This window comes from Molossus molossus, unplaced genomic scaffold (genome assembly GCF_014108415.1).
Source record: "Molossus molossus isolate mMolMol1 unplaced genomic scaffold, mMolMol1.p scaffold_m16_p_6, whole genome shotgun sequence".
Taxonomy (NCBI): Eukaryota; Metazoa; Chordata; class Mammalia; order Chiroptera; family Molossidae; genus Molossus; species Molossus molossus.
Genome location: NW_023425399.1, coordinates 80,532,486 through 80,559,441, shown reverse-complemented (window position 1 = coordinate 80,559,441; position 26,956 = coordinate 80,532,486). Strand labels below are relative to the sequence as shown.

At 38.4% G+C, this 26,956-nt stretch overlaps 1 protein-coding gene across 2 annotated transcripts in view; it reads left to right on the top strand.

The window, feature by feature from the left end:
• CDH2 (cadherin 2) overlaps positions 1-26,956 on the top strand; it is a 218,509-nt gene that overhangs the window by 159,886 nt on the left and 31,667 nt on the right. For both annotated transcript variants that reach the window (XM_036245120.1, XM_036245121.1), the window contains 10 exons: positions 535-690; positions 4,151-4,295; positions 7,224-7,396; positions 14,002-14,139; positions 14,800-14,985; positions 17,653-17,906; positions 19,302-19,444; positions 23,166-23,399; positions 23,692-23,925; positions 26,414-26,553. In XM_036245120.1, coding sequence (XP_036101013.1) covers positions 535-690; positions 4,151-4,295; positions 7,224-7,396; positions 14,002-14,139; positions 14,800-14,985; positions 17,653-17,906; positions 19,302-19,444; positions 23,166-23,399; positions 23,692-23,925; positions 26,414-26,553 — 1,803 coding nt within the window. The remainder of the gene's footprint in view (positions 1-534; positions 691-4,150; positions 4,296-7,223; positions 7,397-14,001; positions 14,140-14,799; positions 14,986-17,652; positions 17,907-19,301; positions 19,445-23,165; positions 23,400-23,691; positions 23,926-26,413; positions 26,554-26,956) is intronic.

Genomic DNA, 26,956 nt, shown 5'->3' with positions numbered 1-26,956 from the left:
GTTTTGGCTGCAGTGAATAATGTCAGCACATTGCACGTGCAGAAACCTCATTTCTAGGCTCAACCATAACTCTCTGCGTTTCCAAATGAGGCTATTTCACACAATAGTTAAACACTGATTTCTTACTCTAATGTAAAGGGTAATTCTGATGCAAAAAGGTAAACAGTGTTTTTTTCATTAAATTGGACACCGGTGATTTGGTTAATATTCTAACCTGCTAATTCCCAGGATGGAATGTGGTTCTGTTTAAAAACGGCCACGCCTTAATTTTGACCGTGCGTACTGCTTCTGAGTGAGTGTTCTTTTAGATGTTAATATGGTCCCAGTCTTTCTGGTGATAGGTGACATCTCTTTTTGAAGCCTGTCACCAAGAAACAAGGACAAGGAACAGGACTGGCAGCATTTTAGTGGTTTTCTGAGAGGAGATGGTGTAAGTTTGTAACTGAAAAAGGGGCGCGTGGCGTGGCATGCTGTGTCTGGGATAATGAGCTCATTTAGTCTCTCATTCAATGCGATTGTCTTCTTGACCCTCAGATCAGGTCCGATAGAGATAAAAACCTTTCACTGCGGTATAGCGTAACTGGGCCAGGAGCTGACCAGCCTCCAACCGGTATCTTCATTATCAACCCCATCTCAGGTCAGCTGTCAGTGACCAAGCCTCTGGATCGCGAGCAGATAGCCCGATTTCATGTAAGATTTCAACTGCTGATATCCTGTGTGTTAACAGTCTTCCAAATGTGTGCAGAGTTTAACATCTGCCTCTCATATCTGTCTTAAACCTTTGCTTCTGAGAGTTTTAACACGTGAAATGTTGTCATTGTAGCCTTTTCCATTTATTTTAATAATTTTGTTTTTATAGAATTGATGAATGCTCATGGTAATAAACAACAAATGGTTATCAAAGAAAAAAGTGAAATTGCCTAAAAGTGCATTACTCTTTACTTGTTGATTCTTGCTTTCAGGAATGTGGCTAAGAACTTATAAAAACAAATTTATACCTAGGGGGTCAAAACTGTTGCTGTGTATAGCAATGCACATCTCTCTGCCCATGTCTCCATTATATCCTTGGAATAAATTCTTTACATTGTTGCTTGTGAATGATGTAGAGATCACAGCATTTTTAATAGCTGTATAATATTCCATTGAATGTGTAGACTATAATTTTAAACAGCTTCCTATTAATAGACATCTATGTTTGCCATTCTCCATTTTATCTGTTCCTGCTTGTATTATTATTATTACCATTAAATAGAGACCTAGAAAATGGATAGTACATTTTTATTTTTTCGGATTTTGGCAATGTTCCCTCCAGAAAGATTGATGCTCACTCCTACTGGAAATTGAGATCTCCCTTTTCCTCATAACCCTGCTAACACTTGGTTTCCCCAGTCAGACAATATGAGCAATATTTTCTTAGATGTAATGACTAGTTATATTTCTTACGTCAGTTTTTGTTCTTTAGTTTTTATTTTCTTATTGAGTTATAACCACTTTTTGTATATAGTTATACAATCATTTTTAAAAATATATACATGGTGGGGCAAAAGTAGATTTACAGTTGTGAGTATGCAAAACACACAATATAGTTTTGTATTACTATTTATTCATTATTGTATTATTTTCCACACAGACAGCTATAAAACAACTTTTGTCCCATCCTGTATGTATTTGGAACTGATTTTTCAACTTAAAAATAATGTTGTACTGAGTATTTTAAAATGCAAGAACTACCTAATATTAAAATGTCAATTCCAGGAAGCTTGCTTCTGTTTTCTTTTCTTTCTTTTTTTTTTTTTTTCTAGTTATACTTGCACATTTTCCTGGAACAAGATTTCCACAGTTTTTTCTTGAGTTTAATATAGAAACCTAATTGATCTTTATTACTTCTTTATTTCAACATGAATAACTAAAACTTTTGATGAAGTTATTTTTTTTAGAAGAATATATGTGCATTGCAAAAACTTTTCAAATAATATAGAAATAAAACTTTTCCAATAATACAATATTAATAAGAAAGTAAAACCAATTCGTAATCTTACTATGTAAAACTAACCTTTTTTAAAAACACTTTGGTGATATAATGTTAGATGTTTTAATATAGATAAATTCACAAATGTATTCTTTTGAAATTGTAACCATTCTCTGAAACCAACTTTTACCACTTAGCAATCATAAGTTTTAACATCTTTTCATATCAGTAAAAATTATTTATTTTAATCATAATTTTTGATTGCCCCAAATTATCTTGCTGAATGAATGTAACATAATTTTAAATACCTATTGGTGGATATTTTGGTAATTTTGTTTTTTAAATTTATTTTGCAAGTATGTATAGCAATGCCCATCTCTCTGCCCATGTCTCCATTATATCCTTGGAATAAATTCTTTACATTGGAATTATTTTGAGATATATAGTGAAATTGTTCTTAGAATGTTTGTGTTGTGTTTCACTACCTGCCTACTATATAGGAGATGTATTTACTCCATTATCAATTCCAGGCATTATTTATTGTCAATATTATTAGTAAAAATTTTACCTTGATGTTTTAAGTTGCATAAGTTGACTATCCAATCACAGTGAATTCCTTATTCTTGTCTTACGTTGAATTTTCTTTTGGATTATCTTTTGCTCTTACAGCTGCTAAGAACCTTGTATCTGTTAGGGACATTAATGCATGGTTTTTATATGGTGTCCCCCTTTGCTGTTTGTTTTTCATCTTTGTTAATAATCTCTGTGCTACCATAACTTGTAGTATTTACATTATCAGGTTAATTTTTTAAATGTTGTTACGCATTCTGGTTTTAGAGACGGTGATAAAATTCTTCCCAACGTCAAGGTGCAAATATCCCCAGTTTAATGTGGGAGGGTTTTTTTGCATCTAAATTTTTAACCTCTGTGGAGTGTATTATAGTAAAAAGGGAAAGAGGATACAGACCCACTTTTTTGTCCTTTGTGGCTAGCCAGCTGCCCCACATGCTGAATTAGTATTCCCATTGACTCATTTTGCACACTTAGTAATTAAACATTTTTATTCCATGTAGATGTGCATTTGTTTACAGATTCTAATTTTGCCCATTAATATATTTGTTTAATTTTTGCTCTAATAGAAACTTTGAAAATTGTCGAAGTTTTGAAAATTATTAAAATATTCATATATGGTAGAGTGAGACTCCCCAAAGATCACATAATTCTAATGCTTTTCTTCGTATTCTAAAATGTAAAGAAAGAAGTAAACTTCCAAACCTTTCACAAAAACAATATCACATCGGTAGGGAAACTTGATAACTATAGCACACAATAGACCAGTCTCTAATCACACTAGTCTCCAATGTATGAAGATAAATAAGATCAATACAAAACATTCTAAATTTCTTTTCTTGTATGAATTTTCACTATCTGATGGTGCAGTTAAGACTCAGGAAATAATTTTCGGTCAATTTGGGGGTAAATTCTTTCTCTCCAGATTTTCACTCCTAGCACATAAAAGAGAGGTATTCATAACAAAATAGAATGAATAATTACAGAATTGCAAGGATGGTTCAGTAGTAAAAGTTTATTTATAAGACAGTAAATAATTCAAAAGGGAGGAGAGATTATTTCTATAGAAGTTGAAAAGGCAGTAATACAATTTATGTTGTTTCAACGCATATTAAATAACCTCTAAATAAGAAAGGGTATGTTGGTGCTTCTTTAACTTGTTAAAGCATATCCAACAGAAACCTGCTTCCAGCATCATACTTAACAGGAAACCCATGGAAACATTCCCATTTAAAAGGAACAATTCAATAGAACACTACACAGCTATTGAAAAGAATGAAATAGATCTCTATGGGCCTGATGAAAAGATTTTAAAGATATTCTTCCAAGAGTAGATGAGTGATTTTATTTGTTTAAAAAAGAAAAAGATAAAATTTCTAGTCTCTTGTATTTTAGTTAAATGAATTACAATCCATAAAACTCCGAGCACAGTGCCTACCAGATAGTTAGTGTGGGCCTTTTGCTACTGTATCTACTCTAATTGTATGGAATATGGTTTCTGTGCTTCTCAGTCTATTGATGCTATTTTGGTGGCATGGTGATTGTATATTTTCTCTTCTCACTCAAGATGTAAATCTGTTAAGTAGTTTTGTTTTCTAATTTCTTTTCCAGTTGAGGGCTCATGCAGTGGATATTAATGGAAATCAAGTGGAGAACCCCATTGACATTGTCATCAATGTTATTGATATGAATGATAACAGGCCTGAGTTCTTACACCAGGTCTGGAATGGGACAGTTCCTGAGGGTTCAAAGCCTGGTAAGTTTGAGGATGATAATTGGAAGATTACTTCAGGAAATGCGATGGAATCCAGCAAAATCGAGAAAAGAAGATATCATGTGAGCCTTTTAGTGCTATTTTCTTCCATTCCTAATGCTTTTAGGGAGAAGGGAAGGTAACTTAGGGGAAAACTGGTTGAAGAGAGAAAATAGAACAGTATAATTCTACTGTTCACTGTGATATTTCCCACCTTTGAGAATATAGACCATGGTACTGATTCTATGCTGTAGAATTGATGGCAGGGTCTTTGCCTTCTGTTGTGGATGATAGAGCCAGGGCAGCTGGAAAGTGAGCACCAGAAGACCAGGACATCTGCTCGTCAAGTCCAGATTGTATCATGTTGGTCAGAGCAGCAACTAAAATGCAGCTGGAGAGTCTGAGAGATGCTTGGTGTTCCTGGGACCAGGTGGGGGGGGGGGGGGGGGGGGTAAAACCAAAAGCAGGAGGGGGCTTGGTGGCGGCGTGACTGCTGCCCTCTGCCACACTGGACATTGATTGACCTTCAGGATGGCTCTCAAGGTTTCTGCAGCCCTTTTAAACGGCTGTCATGGAATGACCCAGCCTAGAAACAGCAGTTGCCAAAAGGCCTCCCACCCTTGTGAAGTGAGGTTTCACTAAGATTTTTAGATTCTTGTACTGAAAACGCTGTGGACTTCAGTCTCAGGAGAACTAGCAAGCCCAGAAAGGCCTGTTTAATGTGAAAAACAGGTGGACAAGAATATGCGTCAGCGTCCAGGGGGTAAAAGGAAGGGTTTTGCCAGCCTTCTTAAGATAAGTTGGTGCTTAGAGAGATTTAATTAGCTATATTGTTGTGTGTTTCTTTTTAGTTTAAAAATGCCTCAACATTTAAATTTGTGCTTATATTTCCTTTGTCATCTCTACCAGTCCATGTGGCTCCCTGATGCATAAGCCGATGTATAGATATAATGAAATTTACTGTAAACTGGTGTTTTGTTTTGTTTTCCTTTGTCCAAATACGCTTGTCTGTATCCCCAGAAAAGAAGGAGAGGTGGGTTGGAGCAGCCGGAGTGGGAGGATGGGCTGTGCGGGACGTTCTACCATCTGTGGCACCTTCTGAGTCACATTGTCAGACTAATCTTTGTTGTTTTATTTTATTTTTAAATATGTTTTATTGATTTTTTTTAAAGAGAAAGGAAGGGAGAGAGAGATAGATATATCAATATGAAAGAGAAACATCAGTCGGTTGCCTCCTGCATGCCCTCCACCGGGGATGGAGCCTGAAACCCGAGCATGTGCCCTGACTGGGAGTCAAACCGGGACCTCTCAGTTTATGGCACAACGCTCAATCCACCGAGCCACACCAGCCAGCCAATCGTCATTATTTTAAAATACTCCTGTAAAACCAAAGCATGTTGAACATACCTTACTAAAACACAAGTCATATACACATATTCTAAAGATAATAAACATTGGGCTTTTTTTTTGCCTGGGAATAGTTTTTGCTTTTTAAAAGTTATTTATTTATTTTTGCTCTGTTATTTCTAACTTTATTAAAAGTACTGCTTCACAAAAATTATAAAAAATGAACTATTAAAGATGTATTTATTATGCATTTGACCATGAATTTCCATAACATGGACCACAAATGAAAGACTTGAAATGATCACGAGAAGTAGGGACATTTCATGAGTGTCTTTCTTGTGCTTGTTTTGTAAGTTTGAAAACACCCTTCTAGGCGAGGTTTCATAGTATGAAGAATCTTAAGTTAAATTGCATTGCAATCAATATTTTGGTTCAAGATTCTGAAACAAATTATTTCCCCTCAATAATTCATTCATTCATTCAACAAACGTTTATAGAGCATGTGCTGTGTGCAAGGCACTGTTTTGGCCCTGTGACAAGCTAGTTCGCCCTGTTGGAGCTTGAATTCTAGTAGGGAAGAAAAATGGAAGACAAGCAAGCAGATACACAGAGTTTTGGGGTTCAAGTGTGTAGCAATGCCATACAATGTAAAAGGCTATCTTGCTTAGTGGGTCGAGCTCTGGAAAATGAGATTGAATGATGTTACCACCTTAGTTAATTCTAGGGCAAAAAATGTACCATATAAAAGGAATAGCAGTTATAAAGGATCTAAAGTAGAACTGAGGTTTGAGTACTCATGAAGAAGGTAAGCTAGAGATAGAAAATTTTACAGTCCAGCTCTTATAAATATCCCATAGAACAAACCATGTTAAATAGTAATTTTCTCGCTGCTTGTAAATTAGTTTGTCTAGCTAGTTTGAACTTATTTGATCCTAATGCTTTGTAGTGTTCCTTTCAAAATATCTAATAAATTGAAGTCCCTTTAGTTTGTTACAGTGTTCTTTTAATCTCCTAGGAAATAATGAACCGCAATGCCAAATTCCTATGCAGTGTACCAAAACAGTAACGCATGGAGTGATTCCTGATGACCTGAGTAAATGGAGTGTTCAGCATTATGCACACAGCTTACTTTCAGAAAGTGACTTAGGCACTGGGGAGAGTCACGCTCAGCGTGTCATTCCCGATGTTGCATAAAAGAAGAAAATATGGCAGAGGGAAGGAATAGGCGGCCATAATATATGTTGCTAATGGCATCTGTATTTCTTATTTGCATTCTCTATAAATGAAGGTTAAAAGGGATCCTTTCTTTGAATCGCTATAGTGAATTTGTCTTCCAAGTTATGGAAAAATTGAATATTTATAAATGTATATATGTTTGACAATTTTCCTTTCAAGTAACTAAGCCATGTTTTATAATTTTTAAAGGGCTTTTCCTATCAAGCACGTTTTCAATGGAGTCTAAGTGATTAAATGTCTGTTTTGAAAACATGAAATTGAGGTTGAATGAAGAGGTAAATATACCTTCTATTTAGATGACCCTGAAATGAAGGGTGACCCCTCATTTTCCATGTCTACTGTGTCTAGGAACATATGTGATGACCGTCACTGCTATTGATGCTGATGATCCAAATACCCAAAATGGGATGTTGAGGTACAGAATCCTGTCCCAGGCTCCAAGCACTACTTCATCCAACATGTTCACCATCAACAATGAGACTGGTGATATTATCACAGTGGCAGCTGGATTGGATAGAGAAGTAAGCCAACCAAAAACTGTCTTTAAATGTGTCTTTAATATTATAGTTGTACGGCATCACATACCATTTATCTCCAGGTAATAATATCTCTACAATATTATTGTGAATTTCTGGTAAGAAAGCTATAGTACTATTTCCTACACAACCTCAGACTGGTTAAATGATATATGTATACCAGATAAATCATTGCTAGTCTGACATTGTTAGTCTATGTAACATTTAGTGTGATGATTGACTAAATTAATTAGATACCTCTGGTATCTGATTTTTTAAACTGTTGGCATTTTCTCAGTTTGGCCTTACAGATGGTTTTTGTGAGGCATTACAACAAAAATTATGCCCAAATAATGTGTATATAAATTTAAGATAATTATTAACATTCATGTTTTCAAGAGGCTACAAATAACATGCATGTGATTAGGTGTTTCGAAGCCTCCTTGGAGAGCCTCGTTTAGTATGAAGGAGATTATCTCCTTTATTACAACTTGCCCCTTAACTCTGAGATTACTTTATTTAATAGGTTTGAACACTAGTAACTGCGTTAATTCTACTGACCAGCCTTTCAAATTATAAATAGAGAGAAACGCTCTTCTGCATAATATTTTGTTGAAAAGGCTTACAATGTGACAGTATTGAAATACTAGGTAGTATCAAATCTGAGGGGGAATGGCCATTTCGGTTAATTCCAGGTGGCGGTCTCACTGGGACAGACCACAACCCACCATGCTCTGCACACTTGAGTTTCTGTCCATGTGATTCCTTCCACCGGGAACGTCTTACACCTTCTTGATCTTGAACTTTTTATTTCTTAATGTTCCAGTTTAAGCCCTACTTAGATTCTTTTCTGAAATCTCCACCCTAATGAATCTTTTACACCTTTTCTCTATTCTGTTCTTAACCATTTTCTTAAGAAATTCTCAAGGTAATCATTGTATGCGTGAATTATCAAAGGACCAACCTACAAGGATTCGTATTCTGTAGATTTCTGGCCGAGTCAACTTTTATCGTAATGTGACCTCAAATTCTGTACATCAGAAGGAAACATTATATACCTGCCATAATAAATATTACTGACAAGGATTTTAAGAATTGGTTTTTATGACACTTTATTTGCCTTAGCAGCAGTCACTTCAATTGGATCAAAGAAAACACTACTATTGCAATTCATTATATATGCAAGATAGTGCTAGAAGCACTTTAATAAGTAATATAAACCAATCAAGATTACTTAATTCACAGTTGAGCTCAGAGCCTTACTTAGGAGTTAGGTGTATGTTTTCATTTCACTGGACCTATTAATAGCCAGTTGTCAGTGATTTTTTTTGTCCCTAGGAATGTTTTGTGTCAGAGATTGCTGAAATTCAGTTTTTGCGATAGTACTTTTAGTTTAGCGATATTCAGAACACGGATGTCTTTTCATCTTTTCCATTCCTATATGAAATACTATTCTTAAATGCCAGTAAACTGAGCATGAATGCCATAGTTTATGTGAGGATATGGTATACTTTTTGGTATTTCCTCTTAAGGGCCAGTTTGCTCGCATACTAAATGCATGTAGCTCGCCTCCCAAACCTAGTATTTCTCTTTTATCCCCACTTCCATTGTGAGATGCAGAAATGGAGCCTCATCTTGTTTCCCTACAGGAATTCCTATCACATTTAGCCTGGCTGTTCTGTGACAAGAAAGAGGCATAGAGAATTCAAGTTAGTTTTACTAAAGCTGACCAACTATATTAAAAAATCAAAGAGATGGGGGGTTTTTTGTTTGTTTTTTAAATCCTCACCCAAGGATATTTTTTTCCCCTATTCTATCTTCAGATGAAGTGGGATGGAGAGAGAGAGAAAAACATGGATGTGAGAGGGGACCCATCGATTGGTTGCCTCCCACACGACCCTGATGAGGACCGGGGAAGAACTGCAACCGAGGCACGTGCCTTTGACCAGAATTGAACCCGCAACTCTCTGGTCCATGGGCCAACGCTCTCACCGCTGAGCCAAACCGGCCAGGGCAAAGGGACAGTTTGTAGTTTAGAGAATAAAATTCTGAAGTCAGATTGTAAGCATGGGAAAGTATACCTTGCAGTGGACAGAATCAGCTATTCACTACCCCTGATGAAATCATTGTGGAAATGGATTTGGAACTATGGAATCATAGATTAGATACGGTATGAGAAATAGCTTCTTGACAGTAAAATTATTAAACACAACAATGAATTGTAGGGAAAATTATGGAAAACTTTCATTTTTAAAAAGTCATTTAACAAAGGCAAAAAATGTATCTATCACAGATGGTTTATGGAAAGTCTGCCTGAAGCTGGGAATAAATTACTCTTCTTCAGGCCTGGTGCAAGCTTGAGATTCTTTCATTTCTATTAGAAGTCACAGTTTTCTTTTTGTTAAAAGTAATTTCCGTTATCGTTCTCCCAGGATATATGACACTTTTAAGTGATTCAGCTTTTTCTTTTCCTTTAAAAGGAAGTTAGCATGAAGATGACTATTAGGTGGCTCATGGCACAGGAATATGAGGAGTGGCAGAACTGGGAAGGTGGTGTATGAATCACTATAGTTGGGAAACGGTGAGGTAGTTTATGCTCCCAGCATACGTTTTAATGAGTAAATGATAGGTAGCCATGTAAATGAGATTTTTTTTCCCCCAGACCTGAAATGATTTTTATAATGTAATGCAAGGTCCAAAGTTTCTCATCTATTCATCCATCCAACCAGAAATTCACAAGCAAAAGGTCAACAAATACAAGTGCTTGAAAGGATGTGAAAAGGGAAACTTTGTGCACTTTTGGTGGGAATATAAACTGGTGTAACCACTCACTATAAAAAACAGTGTGGAGGTTTCTCAAAAGATTAAAAATAGAACTACCATGTGACCTGGAAATCCCACTTTTGGGTGTTATCTGAAGAAATCCAAAACACTAATTCAAAAAGATACATGCATCTCTATGTTCATTATATTAGTAGATGAATGAATAAAGAAGATGTATTAGATACAGGGTGGGGAAAAAGTAGGTTTACAATTGTGAGTATGAGAAACAGTTTATTGTATTATTATTTATTAGTTATTGTATTATTTTCCATATGAACAACCATACAACTGTATACACACACACATATATATATATACAATGAAATATTACTCAGTCATGAAAAAGGATTAAATCTTGCCATTTGTGATAACATGAATGGACCTTGAGGCTGTTATACTAAGTGAAGTAAGTCAGGTAGAGAAAGACACATGCTGTGTGATTTCAATTATGTATGAAATTAAGGGTCAAAAACAAAATAAATGAACAAAAGAGAAACAGACCCATAGATACAGAGAACAAACTGATGGTTGCCAGCCAGGAGACAGTTAGGGAGATGAACAAAAATGGTGAAGGGGAATAAGAAGCACAAATTTACAGGTATAAAGTAAATAAGTTACAGGGAGGTAATATACGGTTTTGAGAATATAGTCAATAATATTGTAATAACTTTGCATGGTGACACATGGGTACTAGACTTACTGTGGTGATCACTTTGTAAAGTATATAAATGTCAGATCACTATGTTGTACACCTGAAACTAATATAACATTGTATATCAACTGTACTTTAATTTGAAAAAAAAAAAAAACATTTACCACTTGATTAGCTCTATGGGGCAATTATGTGTATGCCAACAACATAACCATTGACAGAGCAAGGGTTCTGTGTATGTGTGTACATAGCAGGAGAGGACAGACATACGGACTGCTAAGAGCCATATAATCTAAAAACATGATAGAGGTGTGTCCTGAGTAGGCAAACAGCTCTGCCTCAAGGACTTTCAGATGGACATTGACTCGGAGGTGACTTCTCAGCTCCCTGTTTGTGAAGCGCAGAGTGAAGGAAAGGGTGTGTTCTAGACCAGGGTTTCTTATCCTCGGCACTATCGACATTTGGATCAGTTACATCTTTTGGGGGGGCCTGCCCTGTGCATCATAGGGTGTTTAGCAGCATCTCTAGCCTTTCTACCCAAAAGATGTCAGTAGCACCCCTTAGTTTTGACAACCAGAATGTCCCAGGATGTTCCCTGGGCACGGGGTGGGGGAAACAAAATTGCCCTGGTTGAGAACCACCAGCTTAGGTAGAGGGAATGCCAATGCATGGCCTAGAATCATGATAAACACTTGAAAATAAACACAAAAAGCTCAAAGTGTGGGATAAGTGGGTGGAAGGTGATAACCTTGGTGAGGTAGGTAAGAAAGAGAAGGAAGGACTGTCAGCAAGCAGATGATTTTATCCCTTCTGGACAGGAAGTGAGGAAGTGTTTTTACGCAGTTTCCTTGATCAGATGTGGGACTATGAGGGTGGTAAGTCAAGTCCTTACGGGATGTAAATGTCAGTCATTTAAAACCAGGTCCCCAGTGACTAAATTAGGAAAAAGCTTGAAACAGTTTAATTATCTAAAACATGCACAGTGGGGTCTCCCTTACTGAATGTAAGAACATTTTATCAACCAGACATTTGACAATAGAGATTATGTGGTTCTCCGAGTCATTTGGAAGAGACATTGTATTTTAGAAATAACAATGTTCTTTTGTAACTTAAAGATTTCAAAACTCGCTGGAAGCAATAGGAAATTTCAAGTCTTAGCTACTGATCCCAATATGTCAGCTACATGGATAATTGCATATAATATGCTCATATAATTTTAAAGAGCTTTGTAGAGTAGACATTAACAAAGAACTCTGTCTCCATATAATATCTATATGGGTTTTTTGTCTTTTTTTTTTTTTTAATAAAAGCTCTATTTTAAAAAGTTTTTTGAAAATATTCATTTGTTTCTGCAAACAGCAGCTAACAGAATTTCAATGACAAATTACTAGTTTTACTATTTTCTGCTGGGAGGCTGAACTGAGTGCCCTATAAAATTCTCTCACTAACCAGGACAACATTCAGCTGAAATGACACTCTTGATTGGGAAAGGAAATCATTGAGAAATATTTTAGCTTACATAAGCATAAAGGTGAGGTGTTATGGGTTAAGAACACTTAAAATGGCTCAACCAGCACTATTCCTTTGTTTCTTTTTTTTTTTCATTTATAAAAGTGTGGCGTTTTCTTTTTTAGGAAGACAGAAAAGAAAACTGAAATAAAGAACTGCTAGCGATTGACATTTGGCTAGACAGAGACTTAAAATCCAATGTGTGAGGTTTGGGTTTCCCTCCTACTTTTTCTTTTTCCATCCCCTTCCCACTAGCAGCTAAATCACAAGCTACAGTTTGCGTCTGCTCTGTCCAAGCTCCAGAAATCCCCTAAGTGTGGCCGTTCATAATGTTGGTTATATTTAGAATCGGGGAAAACTGCACTTTGCAGTGACCACTTATTTTTGTTTGAAGAAGTGAATTTTGTTGTTTAACATTCGTGAAAACAGTCTATAATTTTATCCGTGCCAGTTTCCACAGGGATTTCCAGTGATTTTAGATGCTCGGTTCGGTTAGGTTTTTCTAATATAAAAGGTTGTCAGCTAGTGTTATAGACTCTCACAGAGTCTCAAGATTTTCTCCGAGGGACACTACAGCTTAATTTGTCTCCTCTCTAAAAACTTCAGTCTGGAGTCAGAAAGCAGTGATGCCTGTGTGATAATAATCACCTGCATGTAAACGTATCCATTGTAGGTCTCTGGACACCATGAGTGGTATGCCCAAAGGGCAATATGTCAAGTATGCAAATATTAGATACCTACTATGTTCCAGGAAGAAGTGTATAAACATAAACCCTTGAATTAGGTTTTGACTTCATTTAGGAATGTATTTCTTCTGTATAATTGTGGAAAATGTGCAAATTGGAATGAGAAAATATTGTTATCAACCCTGTTATAATAGAAAGAGCATATATAAGAAAACATGCCAACAAACATATGTAAACATATGTGATGATTATGAATTTACATGGAATCAATTTGCTAAATAAAATGAGATACCATTTTTGACTCATCAGATCTGCAAAGTTAAAGATGGGTAACATCCCTTTTTGGCAAGGGGGTTAAGAAGTAAGTTTTCAGCACAGTTGGTGAGGGTAATTTTTCACAGGGCAACTTTTAAGTATATGTCAAATTTGTTGATATGCCTACTTTTTGATTCAGCAATCTGCCTTTAAATATATACATATGTAAAAGGAAAACATATATACTTTTTCAATTGTTTATGCTTTCCCTCTTAAGATTCTTTATGGTCTTTAGTACTCTAAACTGGGTGGAAATTAACATGTGATGAAATAGATCAAACCAATGGACTTGAATGCTTGATCGCAATGCACTTGGATGTTGAGAGTTCAGAAGAAAAGCAAAGGTTGAAGCCAGCTGGTAGTGTCAGCTTAGCTGAGAACTTCACACATCTCCCCTGCGTTTCTTTCCATGAGTAGAGATGAAAATATCTGGTTAAATCTCTCTAGACAAAGACCAGACCTGCGCTTCACAAGTGAAAGTCAAGTCCACTTGGGAAATTTCAAGTGGTGCTAATCAGAATGAATGATGCTGTGTTCTCCGTGTGTAGTAAAGAGCCGTTTACAGAACTACTGTTAGGTCTTCTTGAGGAATTCGTTTTATTTATGTTAGCTCTGTGTCCTTTTAGAAAGTGCATCAGTACACGTTAATAATTCAAGCTACAGACACGGAAGGCAGTCCCACGTATGGCCTTTCAAACACGGCTACGGCTGTCATCACAGTCACGGACGTCAATGACAACTCGCCCGAGTTCACTGCCATGTCCGTAAGTACAGACTGTCACTCACAGACTTCGGGTCCCTGGTCCGTTGCTCGGCAGTGCTGTCATGAATAATAAACGTGTTAAATAGAAGTGGGACTTGCTTAGCCTAATTGTAGTATGGCTACTGACTCAGACATTTCCTGTCACTTAAACCAGGGTTTCAAAGGAGGCACCAGCGTAACTTTTTTTCTCTTAGCCACCAAGTCCGCTGATGAAGTTGTTCAAACCTGCCACCGGGCACTCCCCTCAAAACTTGGTGCTGTTGTAACAAAATACTTATAAATGTTTTCAGGCACATGAATTACATGACTGATTTTTACTGCTTCATCAGCATATAATTATCTCTTGTGGAAAATTGTTTCCCTCAGACGAGTCATTTCCTCCCACCTCCCATTAATCACCTTGATACTCAAAATGGATGCTAATTTTAATATTAATGAAACTGTGACATAATTTGGGGAAAAGAATTGACTGCTGGGACACGTTATATTATTTTAAAAGTCGAACATAAATGCTGTGATTACCTGCATTATGATCTCCACGGTTAGTGGGGATAATAAGATTTAATGGGCCAGTAAAGTCAGGATGGTGTGGTCATCGAGACACACTGTCCTTCACTGGTCCATGTCCCTTCTCTGACTGAGCCTCTTTATTTTCTTGTAGTTCTACGGTGAAGTCCCTGAAAACAGGGTGGATGTCATAGTGACTAATCTAACTGTGACGGACAAGGATCAGCCCCACACGCCGTCCTGGAATGCGGTGTACAGAATCAGTGGTGGGGACCCCACAGGCCGCTTCGCCATTCGAACCGACCCCAACAGCAACGATGGCTTAGTCACCGTGGTGAAAGTAGGTGGAACTTGGGCCGTTGGTCTGACGGCCACTCTGCAGTGACCAGTTAGTGCCCCTTACCCCCTTTGCTGTTCAGTCTTCTGACTTTTTTCTTTCAAACATCTCTAAGTCGGGAATGAATGTATTTTGAGGAGTCACATTTGTTATTTTGTAGTTTATGTTGAGGCCAACGTAGATAGTCTCACATTATCTCTGGAATTTGATTGTTTCTAAATTAGTCTGGACGGTGTTCACATCTGAAGACAGGACAGTCCTCAGCAGGGTTCCCCGTCAGTGTCGTTGTGCGAGTGATGTATCACATCCTGAAGTGTGGGTCGCCAGTGGGTTGCTGTGAGGGATGCTGCCCCCACCTACTGCTCTTGTGTCCACAGATTGCTATTAGATACTGACTCAGGGTACAGACCAGAACATCACACAAGTAAAACAGCATGAGTAGGCAAGAAGAGGTTCCATGCTTTTGAAAGGTTTTGAATTTACATTGCTGCTTTTATACTATATATATATATATACACACATATATATATATATGTTTTTATTTATCTTTTAGGAAAAGAGGAAGGGAGAGAGAGAAACATCGATCCACTGCCTCCTGCACACACCCTATTGGGGATCGAGCCTGAAACCCGGGCATATGCCGACTGGGAATCGAACCGGGACCTCTCAGTCCATGGGACGATGCTCAGTCCACTGAGCCACACTGGCCGGGCTACATTGCTGCTTTTAAATGCTATTTTCAAGGCTCTAAGAAATTGTTTTTTCTGATCTTTAATTGTCAAAAAACAAAACAAAACCCCCCCACGTGCTGGAAGTAAAAAGGACGTCACCTTCCAGTGTAATAGCTACACAGTGCTAATGTCAAAGCTCCTCAAAGTCAGCATCTCTTCTGTTATCTGCCCAGTGAAGACATTTGCTTCCTTGCCTCCTATCCCAACACTCTTCATTTGTAAGAAAACCCAGACATTGGCCTTACATAGACAGGCACACTAAGGTGTCAGTTGCCAAGGATTTTAAACATGTGTGAGTAGAATGGTCATTTCCCCATGAGGTGGGGGTCGGAAATCTGATCACACAATTGTGATTGTGAGCACGAGCCCCAGGACCTAACCGTCTGTGTTCTAATCCCAGCTCTGCCCTCGGTGGTGGTGCAACCAGAGCAAGTTTTAACTTGTTAGTCTTGAATTCCTCACCCAGAAAGTGAGGATGTTCAGAGCACCCGAGTCACAGCGCTGCCCTGAGGGATAAGTAAGCTTCATACACATTAAAGCTCTTACAACGGTGCCTCCCACTTAGCATCAATAAGTGTCATGTCTGGGATGTTTTCACGTGGCTGAGGAAGTCACTCAAAGTAAATCTTATTTTCTGGCTTCTCCACTGTCTTGTTTAAAATGACTGAGAAAGGGAGGTTGAATCGGGAATTTTAGGAAAGCTATGTATTTGAAGATTCGAGGGGGTCTAGGGTAAGACGCTGGTGAGGCTTGTGCTAATCAGATGGCTTTCTCTTCAGCTTCAGCTCTTGATCATTCTCAGGCAGGCTGGACAGCTCCGCCAGCTCTTTTACATGCTCTTCCCACAAAGCACTGTTTCTCTGCACCCCCTCCAGAGGGTGCCCAGTGAAAGTTAAGAAGGAACTTTGGTCACTTTGGACTCCTGGTAACTTTTGTGCTGACAGTGGGATTTAGTGGAACTTTGAAAGTTAATATTTACACTAAGGGTTATTTTATGCATTGCCTTTATCTAGAGTGGTGTTCTTAAATTTGGGGTTTTTACAGACTAGTAACACACCTAAAATTATTTTGGGAAGCAACTAGAGTTTTTTGTTTGCTAAGTAAGAAAAAAAACACTCTTCTACTTACAAACACTGTTACTATTATTATTTTTTTAAATCCTCACTTGAGGACATTTTTCCATTGCTTTTTAGATAGAGTAGGAGGGAGGACGGGGTGGGGGGGAGAGAAACATCAGTGTGAGAGAGACACATTGATTGGTTGCCTCGTGAACGACCCCTACAGGGGCCAGGATCGAACCTGCAAGTGAGGTATGTGCCCTTGACTGGGGAATCAAACCTGTGACTCTTTGGTCCTTGGGCCAACACTCTAGCCACTGAGACAAACTGGCCAAGGCAACACTATTATTTTTAAGTGTGTATGCTTTAAAATATTTCAAATTATGGATGAACTTTTAAATTGAATGAGTTTAGCTTTATGCCAAAAATGGTATTTTCTAGTTTTTGTTTTTTTTCGCTTTATCACAAAATGGCAAAAGCTTTCCTAGCTAAGACTAGTCTTTGCACCAGAGTTTGCGAATACAGTCTAGACCACCATGTTCTCACCTGACCTCAATTTATTTAGTATTTTTGATCAACCATACTGTTTTTAAAAAATAATCAAGTTTTTAGCTGTAGCTAAATAAATTCAATCATTACAATAATGTGTGTTATTTTTTTTACCACAAGTCTTTGAAGTACCCGAGACCTATAACTATCTTGTATAATTGTGATAAATATTTCAATCACTGAGCATGGTAATGCCAGTTTTCCAGAAATTTGAGAAGAAGCTATGACATAGTGAATGAAAAATTAATGTCTTGGAAAAGGAATTGCTAGGAGAATCAACTGCAGAATGAAATGATATTTCCTACAAAAATATGGTTTCTCTTTTTTTCTAGCCAATCGACTTTGAAACAAACAGGTTGTTTGTCCTCACTGTTGCTGCAGAAAATCAAGTGCCATTAGCCAAGGGTATTCAGCACCCACCTCAGTCAACTGCAACTGTGTCTGTTACAGTTATTGATGTGAATGAAAACCCTTATTTTGTCCCAAATCCCAAGATCATTCGCCAAGAAGAAGGCCTTCATGCCGGTACCGTGTTAACGACGTTTACAGCTCAGGACCCAGATCGATATATGCAGCAGAACATTAGGTATCAGATGCCCTTTATGCTGTTTTTATCATTCACATTGTATTCTGTGCTGTGCATAAAATGTATCATGTCAGTAAGAAATTTCCATCGGAATGAAAACTACTTCTTACAAGATAGTTTTTAATTCTTGAATGGCGTTTCCTCAGGAGATCATTAAGTATAGTCCATTGGAAACCCAAGGGTTCTACTCAGGTCCTGTTTGAAGAAAATGTTCTCTGCCTCTTTTTTTCTGCCTCCTTTCCTTTTTTATATTTAATAATAACTTAGCCTCTGCTTTCATACCAAAATCACAAAAAGTTTCTATGGCAGGTAAATAAATAGGTGACACTCAGAAGCTTATGACCTTGATCTCTTCTCCACACATCAGGAAGAAAACTATGCCAAACCCAAGATATAAAAGCTAATTATTTCCATCCTTTACCTGGATAGTAGTTTTAGGACTTACAAAATATATCTGTAAAGATTTCCCGCTTGAGCAAAATCACAATTATCCTTCCTGATGACGCGAGTAGGGGGCTGGCAGAGCACGCCCCGCTCACCTATTCATTGCTGCTGATTATAATGTTTACGGTGCGCTCATCTTGTATCAACTTCTCTTAGAACCACTGCTAACAGGTAACTGCATGTCTTCTCCATTTCGCTGTACATTAAAGTCAACATAGATAAATAGCTAATTAATTGGTGTATTAAATCCTATCAAAATGTAGGATCTTTTTTTCGATCTGTATATTGGTTATCTAAGTTTAAGAAGCTCAACCCCTCACCCCCCAAATAAAGGAGTTTAAGATGATAAAGTACCGATATAGACAGTCTGCTTCATACAGACTCAGCCTGTGGGACTTCCTTTGAGGGGTATAGTTCTGTGGCTTGGCCCATTGTGGAGATCCCACCAGGGATGGAATTATAGGGGTCTCCCCACCAGGACCTCATCTTCACCATGATAAGGTGGTAAACATTTTAGGAGTATTCTGTGATAGAAAATTCAACTTATGATTTCTCTTAAGTCCTATACTTTAGGGCTACTGCTTATTTAGAAGGTATATTTGAGCTATTGTATCCGCATCATTGCTATCCATTGAACTAGGCAGGAGGTTAAAAATGAAATCTGTCAAATCCACCAGAGTCCACAGTAGAGAGACGGAGCTCTTAGTCTTTCCCCTTAGACACCTCTCTGATGTTTCCTGAATGCCTGTCTATATACAGCCTTCGTGAGCCTCCCAAAACCACTGTCAACAGAAATACTTTCCATGTTAAAGATGTATTTCCAGCCGTCACCTATGAAAATGCAAGCTCATGAGTTGGTTGACTCGGAACCAAACCAGTAAAATATGCTTTATTTCTTAAGTTTCATGCAAAAAATAAATAAAATAAACTTACTCTGTTTTCATTTTGTAGATACACAAAATTATCCGATCCTGCCAATTGGCTAAAAATAGATCCTGTGAATGGGCAAATTACTACAATTGCTGTTTTGGACAGAGAATCACCAAATGTGAAAAACAATATATATAATGCTACTTTCCTTGCTTCTGACAATGGTATGTAATTAAATACAGCAACTGTATTACCCTGTGCGTTGTTACAGAGAGGAGAGCCTCATCATGGGAGCATCATCAGGAAATGAGGTTTCCTACGAAACTCAATCGTGCAGAAAAACTGACCATTATTACTCTTAGGCCCCAGCTTCTATTTTTCATTTCTATTGGGGTGTCTGTGACATAGTCAGTGTGTTGTATAATGTCCAGATACCGTCCATGGTAGCCTAGTGTTGTGACTACAAACCTTTGTGGTTCTGTCCTGCTCCATGTTGATGCCTCATTACTACAGGTTGGGTCTGTCCTCGGCGGCCCAGACACTGTGTTCTTTGAGGTGTTTTTTTTTTTTTTTTTTTTTATTTCTGCTGCCATCAGTTTATCTCTCTAACAGTTTTCTTCTTTTTAATTCTCTGCTTCTAGTCTGCCATGAGCTGGGGAACTCTTCATTTCATGCATACATTGGGATCACTGAGTACATGAGCTTTAGTGTATTGGTTTTGGATCATAGTTTAGCACTTTTTTTTCTGGATCTTTGCTAGATTCTAAATATTTGGGATTACTTAGCACATTTTTAAATGTATAAGATAAAAGTGATTTTATGGCGCAAAGTTTTCCCTGGCCGGTTTGGCTCAGCGGTTAGGGCATTGGCCCAGACCAATTGGTCGAGGTTCGATTCCAGTCAAGGGCACGTACCTCAGTTGCAGTTCATCCTCGACCCTGGTCAGGTCGTGCAGGAGGCAACCAGTCGATGTGTCTCTGTCACATCAATATTTCTCTCTGTCTCTTTCTCCCTCCCTCCCACTCTATCTGATGATAAATAGAAGAATATCCTCAGGCGAGGAATAAAAAAAAAAAAAATGAATAGAAAGTGACTCTATGTGAACCTGGTATTGGACTTGTTTTGCTTCACTGGCATTTAGTGTGACATGTACGTGAGAGTGTAAGCTCTGAGGGTCCAGCCCCCTGGGTCCACACTCGAGCTCTACCATTTCCAGCTGTGGGATTGGCAACCAGGTTTTAAATCTGCCCCTTTCCTTTTCCTGTTAAATGAGGGTCGTGGTAGCTGTACCAGACAGTGGATTGGGGAAGATAAAGTGGCTTGTACACATAAAGTTTTTAAAATAGTGCCTGGCACAAACTAACCACTCAAATAAACATTTTTATTATGTGTTAATAGTTTCAAAACCGAATCTCAGCTGTATTTTAAAACCCTTTTAGTGTTCGGCTCTGCATGTTAGCATCTAATAAAACTAGCAGGCTTCCATTTGGTGGTCGAGACGTGCAGTTTGAAAACGTTGCCTACCCAGTGCTTTTGTAGGAACAGTTTCAATGAACCTTTCTGAGCCCTGTATAATAGGACTCAACGAGATCATCATCTGTCATAAATCTATATGGTGACAGAGCAAAAGCAATATTTTCCTTATCCTTTCTAATAGGAGCGCTAATGTTCAAACATTTAGAGTCAAAACGTGGTTGAAACAGCTCCCACCGTCCCACATCAGAGGGCAGCATCCGCGTCTGTCGTCTGCGCTCTCACCGTGTGAAAGCGGCTGCTTTCTTCTCAGTGGATCTTAAAGTCATATAACTTGCACCCTTATGTTGCAATTTAAAGAGCTGTCACATTATATATATAGGTAGGTTGGTTGTGAGTTGCAAACACGTTTTTTATTCACCAGGGTGAATAATTTTCTAACTGAAAGGGTGTTGGATGCAAGCAGTTAAATGCGTCGCTGTGATGCTTTGCAAATGCACTTGACTTTGAATCCCAAGGCTGGGTTTGGAATCCCAGTTCTGTTCTTTACTGCCTGGGCCAGCTCTTGTAAATGCTGTGTCTTAGTTTAATTCTTGATAAATTGTTTTTGCTGCTTGCTTATACTAGGGAGTTGTTACGAGAGTCAAATAACATGAGATGTGATAATAAATGTAAAAGTTTCTCACACTGTGGAGTTTCACAGTGCTCATGGTGGTATTAGAATGCTGTCTTTAACTCACCACCTGCCTCTGCATTCTTTCTGCTCTCAGAACTCTTCCTGTTCCTCAGAGAGGTCCATGCATATTGCTCCTTGTCCCCTCCTCAGGAATGGATGTGTGCTCCTGCATAGCTGCATGTCCTTGGGCAGGTCACCTAGACCTCTGGGTGTCTGCATGCAGCCTCGCTCAGAGATGGTTATTTGTCTGTTCTGGTATATTTGTATAACATAAAAAGTACATAACAAATAATATGATTATATGTTTATATATAATGTAGTATTTATATTAATTACAGCAGGTTTTAAAATAATGTCACTTTGTTCAACATCTCATTATAACATTAATGAGATCTTGTAGGAACTTACCTCTTATTTATATCACTTAACCTATGGTGAAATTGGTTTTGTTATACATCGTTTCTCTTAAAGTCACAGAACCTATTGATGATGTTAAATGAAGATTTCCTGTATATACATTTGCAAATATTTCTAATATAACACAGGCCAAATCGTTACAGTAAATTATCACAAGACGTGGTAGAGACAGCGTTATATGATAGAGTGAGAATGGATTTGGGGTCAGTGAGATCAATTTTTAGTAGCAACCATGTGCAGTTTATAGAGACTTGGATTCCTCATCTGTTTGAACCTACTGCATAGGTTTACAGTGGAATAAGGTACATAAAGCAACCACATACTTTCTCAAGGACGTAGTTGGTTGATCAGTAAATATCATTTCTCTTCTCTATGGTGTTTCTTTCCAAGATGAGGTTTGTGGGTCTGTAGACTATTTCAGTATTTCATAGCTGTGTTTGAGCTTTATTTTTTTAAACTTATCTTTATTGCTAAATGTATTATAGATGCCGCCCCTTTTCCCCATTGAACCCCCTTCTCCCCAATACTGCCCCCCTTCTGCCTTCCCCACACTATTGTCGGTGGCCACTGGATATGCATATATGCACAGAAGATCTTTGGTTTATCTCATCCCACACTCCCTGCCCCCTTCCCGTTGAGGTTCATCAGTCTAGCAACCAATTTGTATTTGAGTTTTAAAAACATTTTTATGGCCCTGGCCAGTTTGGCTCAGAGGATAGAGCGTCGGCCTGCGGTCTGGAGAGACCCGGGTTCGGTTCCCGCTAAGGGCACGTACTTCGGTTGCAGTTTGTCCCTGGCCCTGGTTGGTCGTGCGGGTGGCAGCCACTCGATGTGTCCCTTCATGTCGATGTTTCTCTCTCTCTCTCCTTCTCCCTTCCTCTCTCTCCCTCCCACTCTATCTGTACAAAAAATGGAAAAATATCCTCTGGTGAGGATAAAAATAAATAAATAAATAAAATCAGTCTAGCAACCAATTTGTATTTGAGTTTTAAAAACATTTTTATGCTCTTCCATGCACATTTTGGTTTTCCATCAAAAGTAGGGTCCGCGGGATCACAGGCCTGGTGGTCTGCTCCTCACGTGCCCCACCGAGCCTAGAGGAACGAGGTGGGCGGGGCAGCGAGGGTGTGGGCGTGCACTCCGCGGCACGGATTGCCACTGCTCTCAGCGCCTGCACTCGGAAGCTCGGGGTCAGCCTGGAAAGGAAGCGAGAAGTGGCCTTGTTCTGAAAACAGCCTGCCCAGGTGCTCTGGCAACTAGATTGGTTCAAGGTTATGCAATGATAAGGGCAAGAAGGCTAGAAGCTTTGAAAAGCTCAGTCATTGAGGGTCAGGGGAAGAATTGTTCAGCATGGGTTTGTGATTTTTCTTTCTTTGAAGGAATTCCTCCTATGAGTGGAACGGGAACCCTGCAGATTTATTTACTTGATATTAATGACAATGCCCCTCAAGTATTACCTCAAGAGGCAGAGACTTGTGAAACTCCAGACCCCAATTCAATTAACATCACAGCACTTGATTATGACATTGATCCAAATGCTGGACCATTTGCGTTTGATCTTCCTTTGTCTCCAGTGAACATTAAGAGAAATTGGACCATCACTCGGCTTAATGGTAAGAACAGGTTAATTATTTGAATATATGTTCAGTTGAGAGATTTTGAAGCCTGATATGAGAAGTTAATTTTAGGTGCTTTATAATCTCATTAAATAAATTTTAAAAGCTACTTAAAGTTTAAATAAGATATTAAAGCCCTTAAAGCCAAAAAGTCTTCACAATGCAGCAGACTTGTAATCCGCCTTATCAGTACTATTAGGTAGAACATACATTCTAGAAAATGTTCTGTGTTTTTCTTCATAGTATGCATTAACTATCAAACTGCATTTTTTTTTTTTTTTTTGTATAGGTGATTTTGCTCAGCTTAATTTAAAGATAAAATTTCTTGAGGCCGGGATATATGAAGTTCCAATCATAATCACAGATTCGGGTAATCCTCCCAAATCAAATAGTTCCATCCTTCGCGTGAAAGTTTGTCAGTGCGACTCCAACGGGGACTGCACAGATGTAGATAGAATTGTGGGTGCAGGGCTTGGCACAGGTGCCATCATTGCCATCCTGCTGTGCATCATCATCCTGCTCAGTAAGTACTTTCTTTGGCTCTTAGATTTTAATTCTTTTCACTGCTGGGATACTTAGTAAAGTAACTTATTGAGTTTGCCTTCCAAAGTAATGTAACAACTCTCGTCGCCCTCTGAGTATTTTCTTGCCAATCACATACGGGAAAGCCAAGTCCATTTTGAAATGAAAAGAACCATGAGCACTGTTCAAGCACTTACAAGTTTGCAGCAAAACCAGCCAGTGTACCTCTGCCATGTCCTGTTGCCATCTTCTGGTGCCAGGGGCTTGGGAGCTGTAGCCAACTCTTTGTATAGAAAACTGTTAGATAATCCTTAGTTTGAGCATTTATCTTACGATCTGAGGATGAATTTATGGCACATAACTGATGATTGGAAAATAAGTACATTGCGTTCCTTTCCTTTATATAAAGCACAGTCAGCAATCTGCTCCAGTCATGCAGGGACCAAGGTATTTGTTTCTGAAGGACTGCATAAAACAGTGAGAAATTGTACTCCATATAGCACATTTGATAATAGAAATGATTACACAGCTCAATAAATTCTCTGAGTTTAGAGCAAGTCTAGATTCAGGAAGAGCTCCTTTTTAAGATACTTTGCAATCTTTGGTTCAGTGGAATGCAAGAAATTAACCACTGGAAAGTACTTTAGGAACCGCTTCTGAGCATGCAGGTTAAAAGGATAAATTGCCGGGGCTCTGTGGATTATTGTGGAATAGCAGCAGGACTTAGTTTATTGTGCGATCATGCTATGCACCCAATCACTTTCTTGAAAATGTTGGCCATTTCTTTTACGTTTTTGCCATTTACAAGTGTTCCGGTAACTTAGAATTCTGTCCCTTTATTCTAAGCAATTACTATAGAAGCCTGAGCACTTTTTCTTCCTTGTGGAGACTACTTTGACTACCATTTGAAACTTGCAGGCTATACTAATAACCCACTTGCTAGATTTAGCCGTGGAACAATGGCAAATGAGATCATTTATCTGGCTTTTAAGGAAGGATATTTACCTTTATGGCCAATAATAAAAAATGTGCTCAAATAGGAATCATTAAATCTTTTGCTTCCGGATGTAAACCGATATCTCCAGATTTTAGAGAGAAAGCGTTCCTAGATGTGCACTCAGGGATATGTTTCAATTTCAGCTAAAATGCAGCATGCATGCCAACCTTATCAAGAAGGACTTAGATATGATGGATTATGGCATGAAGAAGTGACTATAGCATTTGAAGGATAATGAATTGGTGCTGATTGTAACATCAACCCTCTGGAAAATTGATGATTCTAAACCTGGCACCAAAGTGTAAAGCATGAAAGCCTAATGTCATTTCAGTGCTCAGGCTAATCCGCTACCTTCCTACCGAAACCTGCAGTGTAACGTGAAAGGAAAAGCACAACAGTGCAGCGGAAAAACACCAGGCTTTGGGATTCAAAAATCCTCAAGGTCTAACTGCTGATCCAATTTCAACTTCCCACCCGAGTTATCTTGGCGAGCACTCGTACCCTCCCTGAGAAGTACGGTTCTCCCTGATCTGGGGACCATGATAATGACTGACCAACTTGACTGAAACAGCAATTGAATGACAAAGAACAATTTAACTTATTGTCGTTTGTTGTTTTAGAATTTACAAACCATTTTATTAAGAGTGAAATCCTTGCCCTGGCTGGTTTTGCTCAGTGGATAGAGCATTGGCCTGCAGACTGAAGGGTCTCGGGTTCAATTTCCGGTCAAGGGCACATGCCTAGGTTGCAGGTTTGATCCCTGGCCCTGGTGGGTTTTGTGCAGGAGGTAACCAATCAGTGTCTCTCTCTCTCTCTCTCTCTCTCTCTCTCTCTCTCTCTCTCTTTTCCTCCCTCTCTCCCTCCCTCCCTCCTTTCCTTCCTGCTTCCCACTCTATCTAAAAATCAATGGAAAATGTCCTCAGGTGAGGGTTAACAAAACAAGAAAGAATAATATCCTTGCCAGGCCTGTGTGGCTCTGTGGATTGAGTGTCGTCCCGTGCATCCAGGGGTCGCTGGTTTGATTACTGGTCAGGGCACATGCCCAGGTTTCACATGCCTGGCTTAATCCCCAGTAGAAGGCGTGCAGGAGGCAGCTGATCAATATTTCTCTCTTGTCATTGTTTCTCTGTCTCTCTTCCTCTCTCTGAAATCAATAAAAACATTTATCAAAACAAAGAGTAATAACTTCTAACAAGCCAGAGTAAAAGATAGAAATAGTTATTGTCCCCATTTGTAGATGTTGAAACCAAGGACAGGCATTCACATAGTGAGTTCACAGGACACTGGGTTCTGGGATCCTGGTCTTCACACTCTAAGCCCAGAGGTAGAGTCTTGCTTATCTCTCTTAATCTGAGGCCACAAATAGATAACAGCGTACAAGATGTATTGCAAGCTTTCAACCCACATAAGTATAAATTGTAAGTGTTGCTGACTGGATAGATCAAGTCTTAAAAATTTCAATATTATATGTTTTTACTCTTTCCTGCGCTAGTCCTCGTTCTGATGTTTGTGGTATGGATGAAGCGCCGGGATAAAGAACGCCAGGCCAAGCAGCTTTTAATTGATCCAGAAGATGATGTAAGAGATAACATTTTAAAATACGATGAAGAAGGTGGAGGAGAAGAAGACCAAGTAAGCCATATTTTAAATCTTTGAAATGACATTTTTTATGATCATATAATTTAAATGAGAGGACAGATATTAATACATGCAGTGAGATAATGGGACCTGATTTCCTTTTTATTATCACATTATCAAACACTTGGCAAACTTTTTCCAACATGCGCTGCACATTTCTTGAATTTTTTTTTTTCAGCATCAAGTGTTTTTTTTTGTTTGTTTGTTTTTTTTTTTTGGTAAGAAAATCATTAACATCATTTTAAGGAGCCTAGGATGAGACCAAGTTCTAATTATATTTGTACTAATAAAATATTTTTCTGTACAGTTTTTCTTCATTGGATAGCCAAAATATAAGGGAAGTAGTTTCTGTGTTGAGATGTAGATATTTATATGTATAGAAGAAAAATCACTAGGC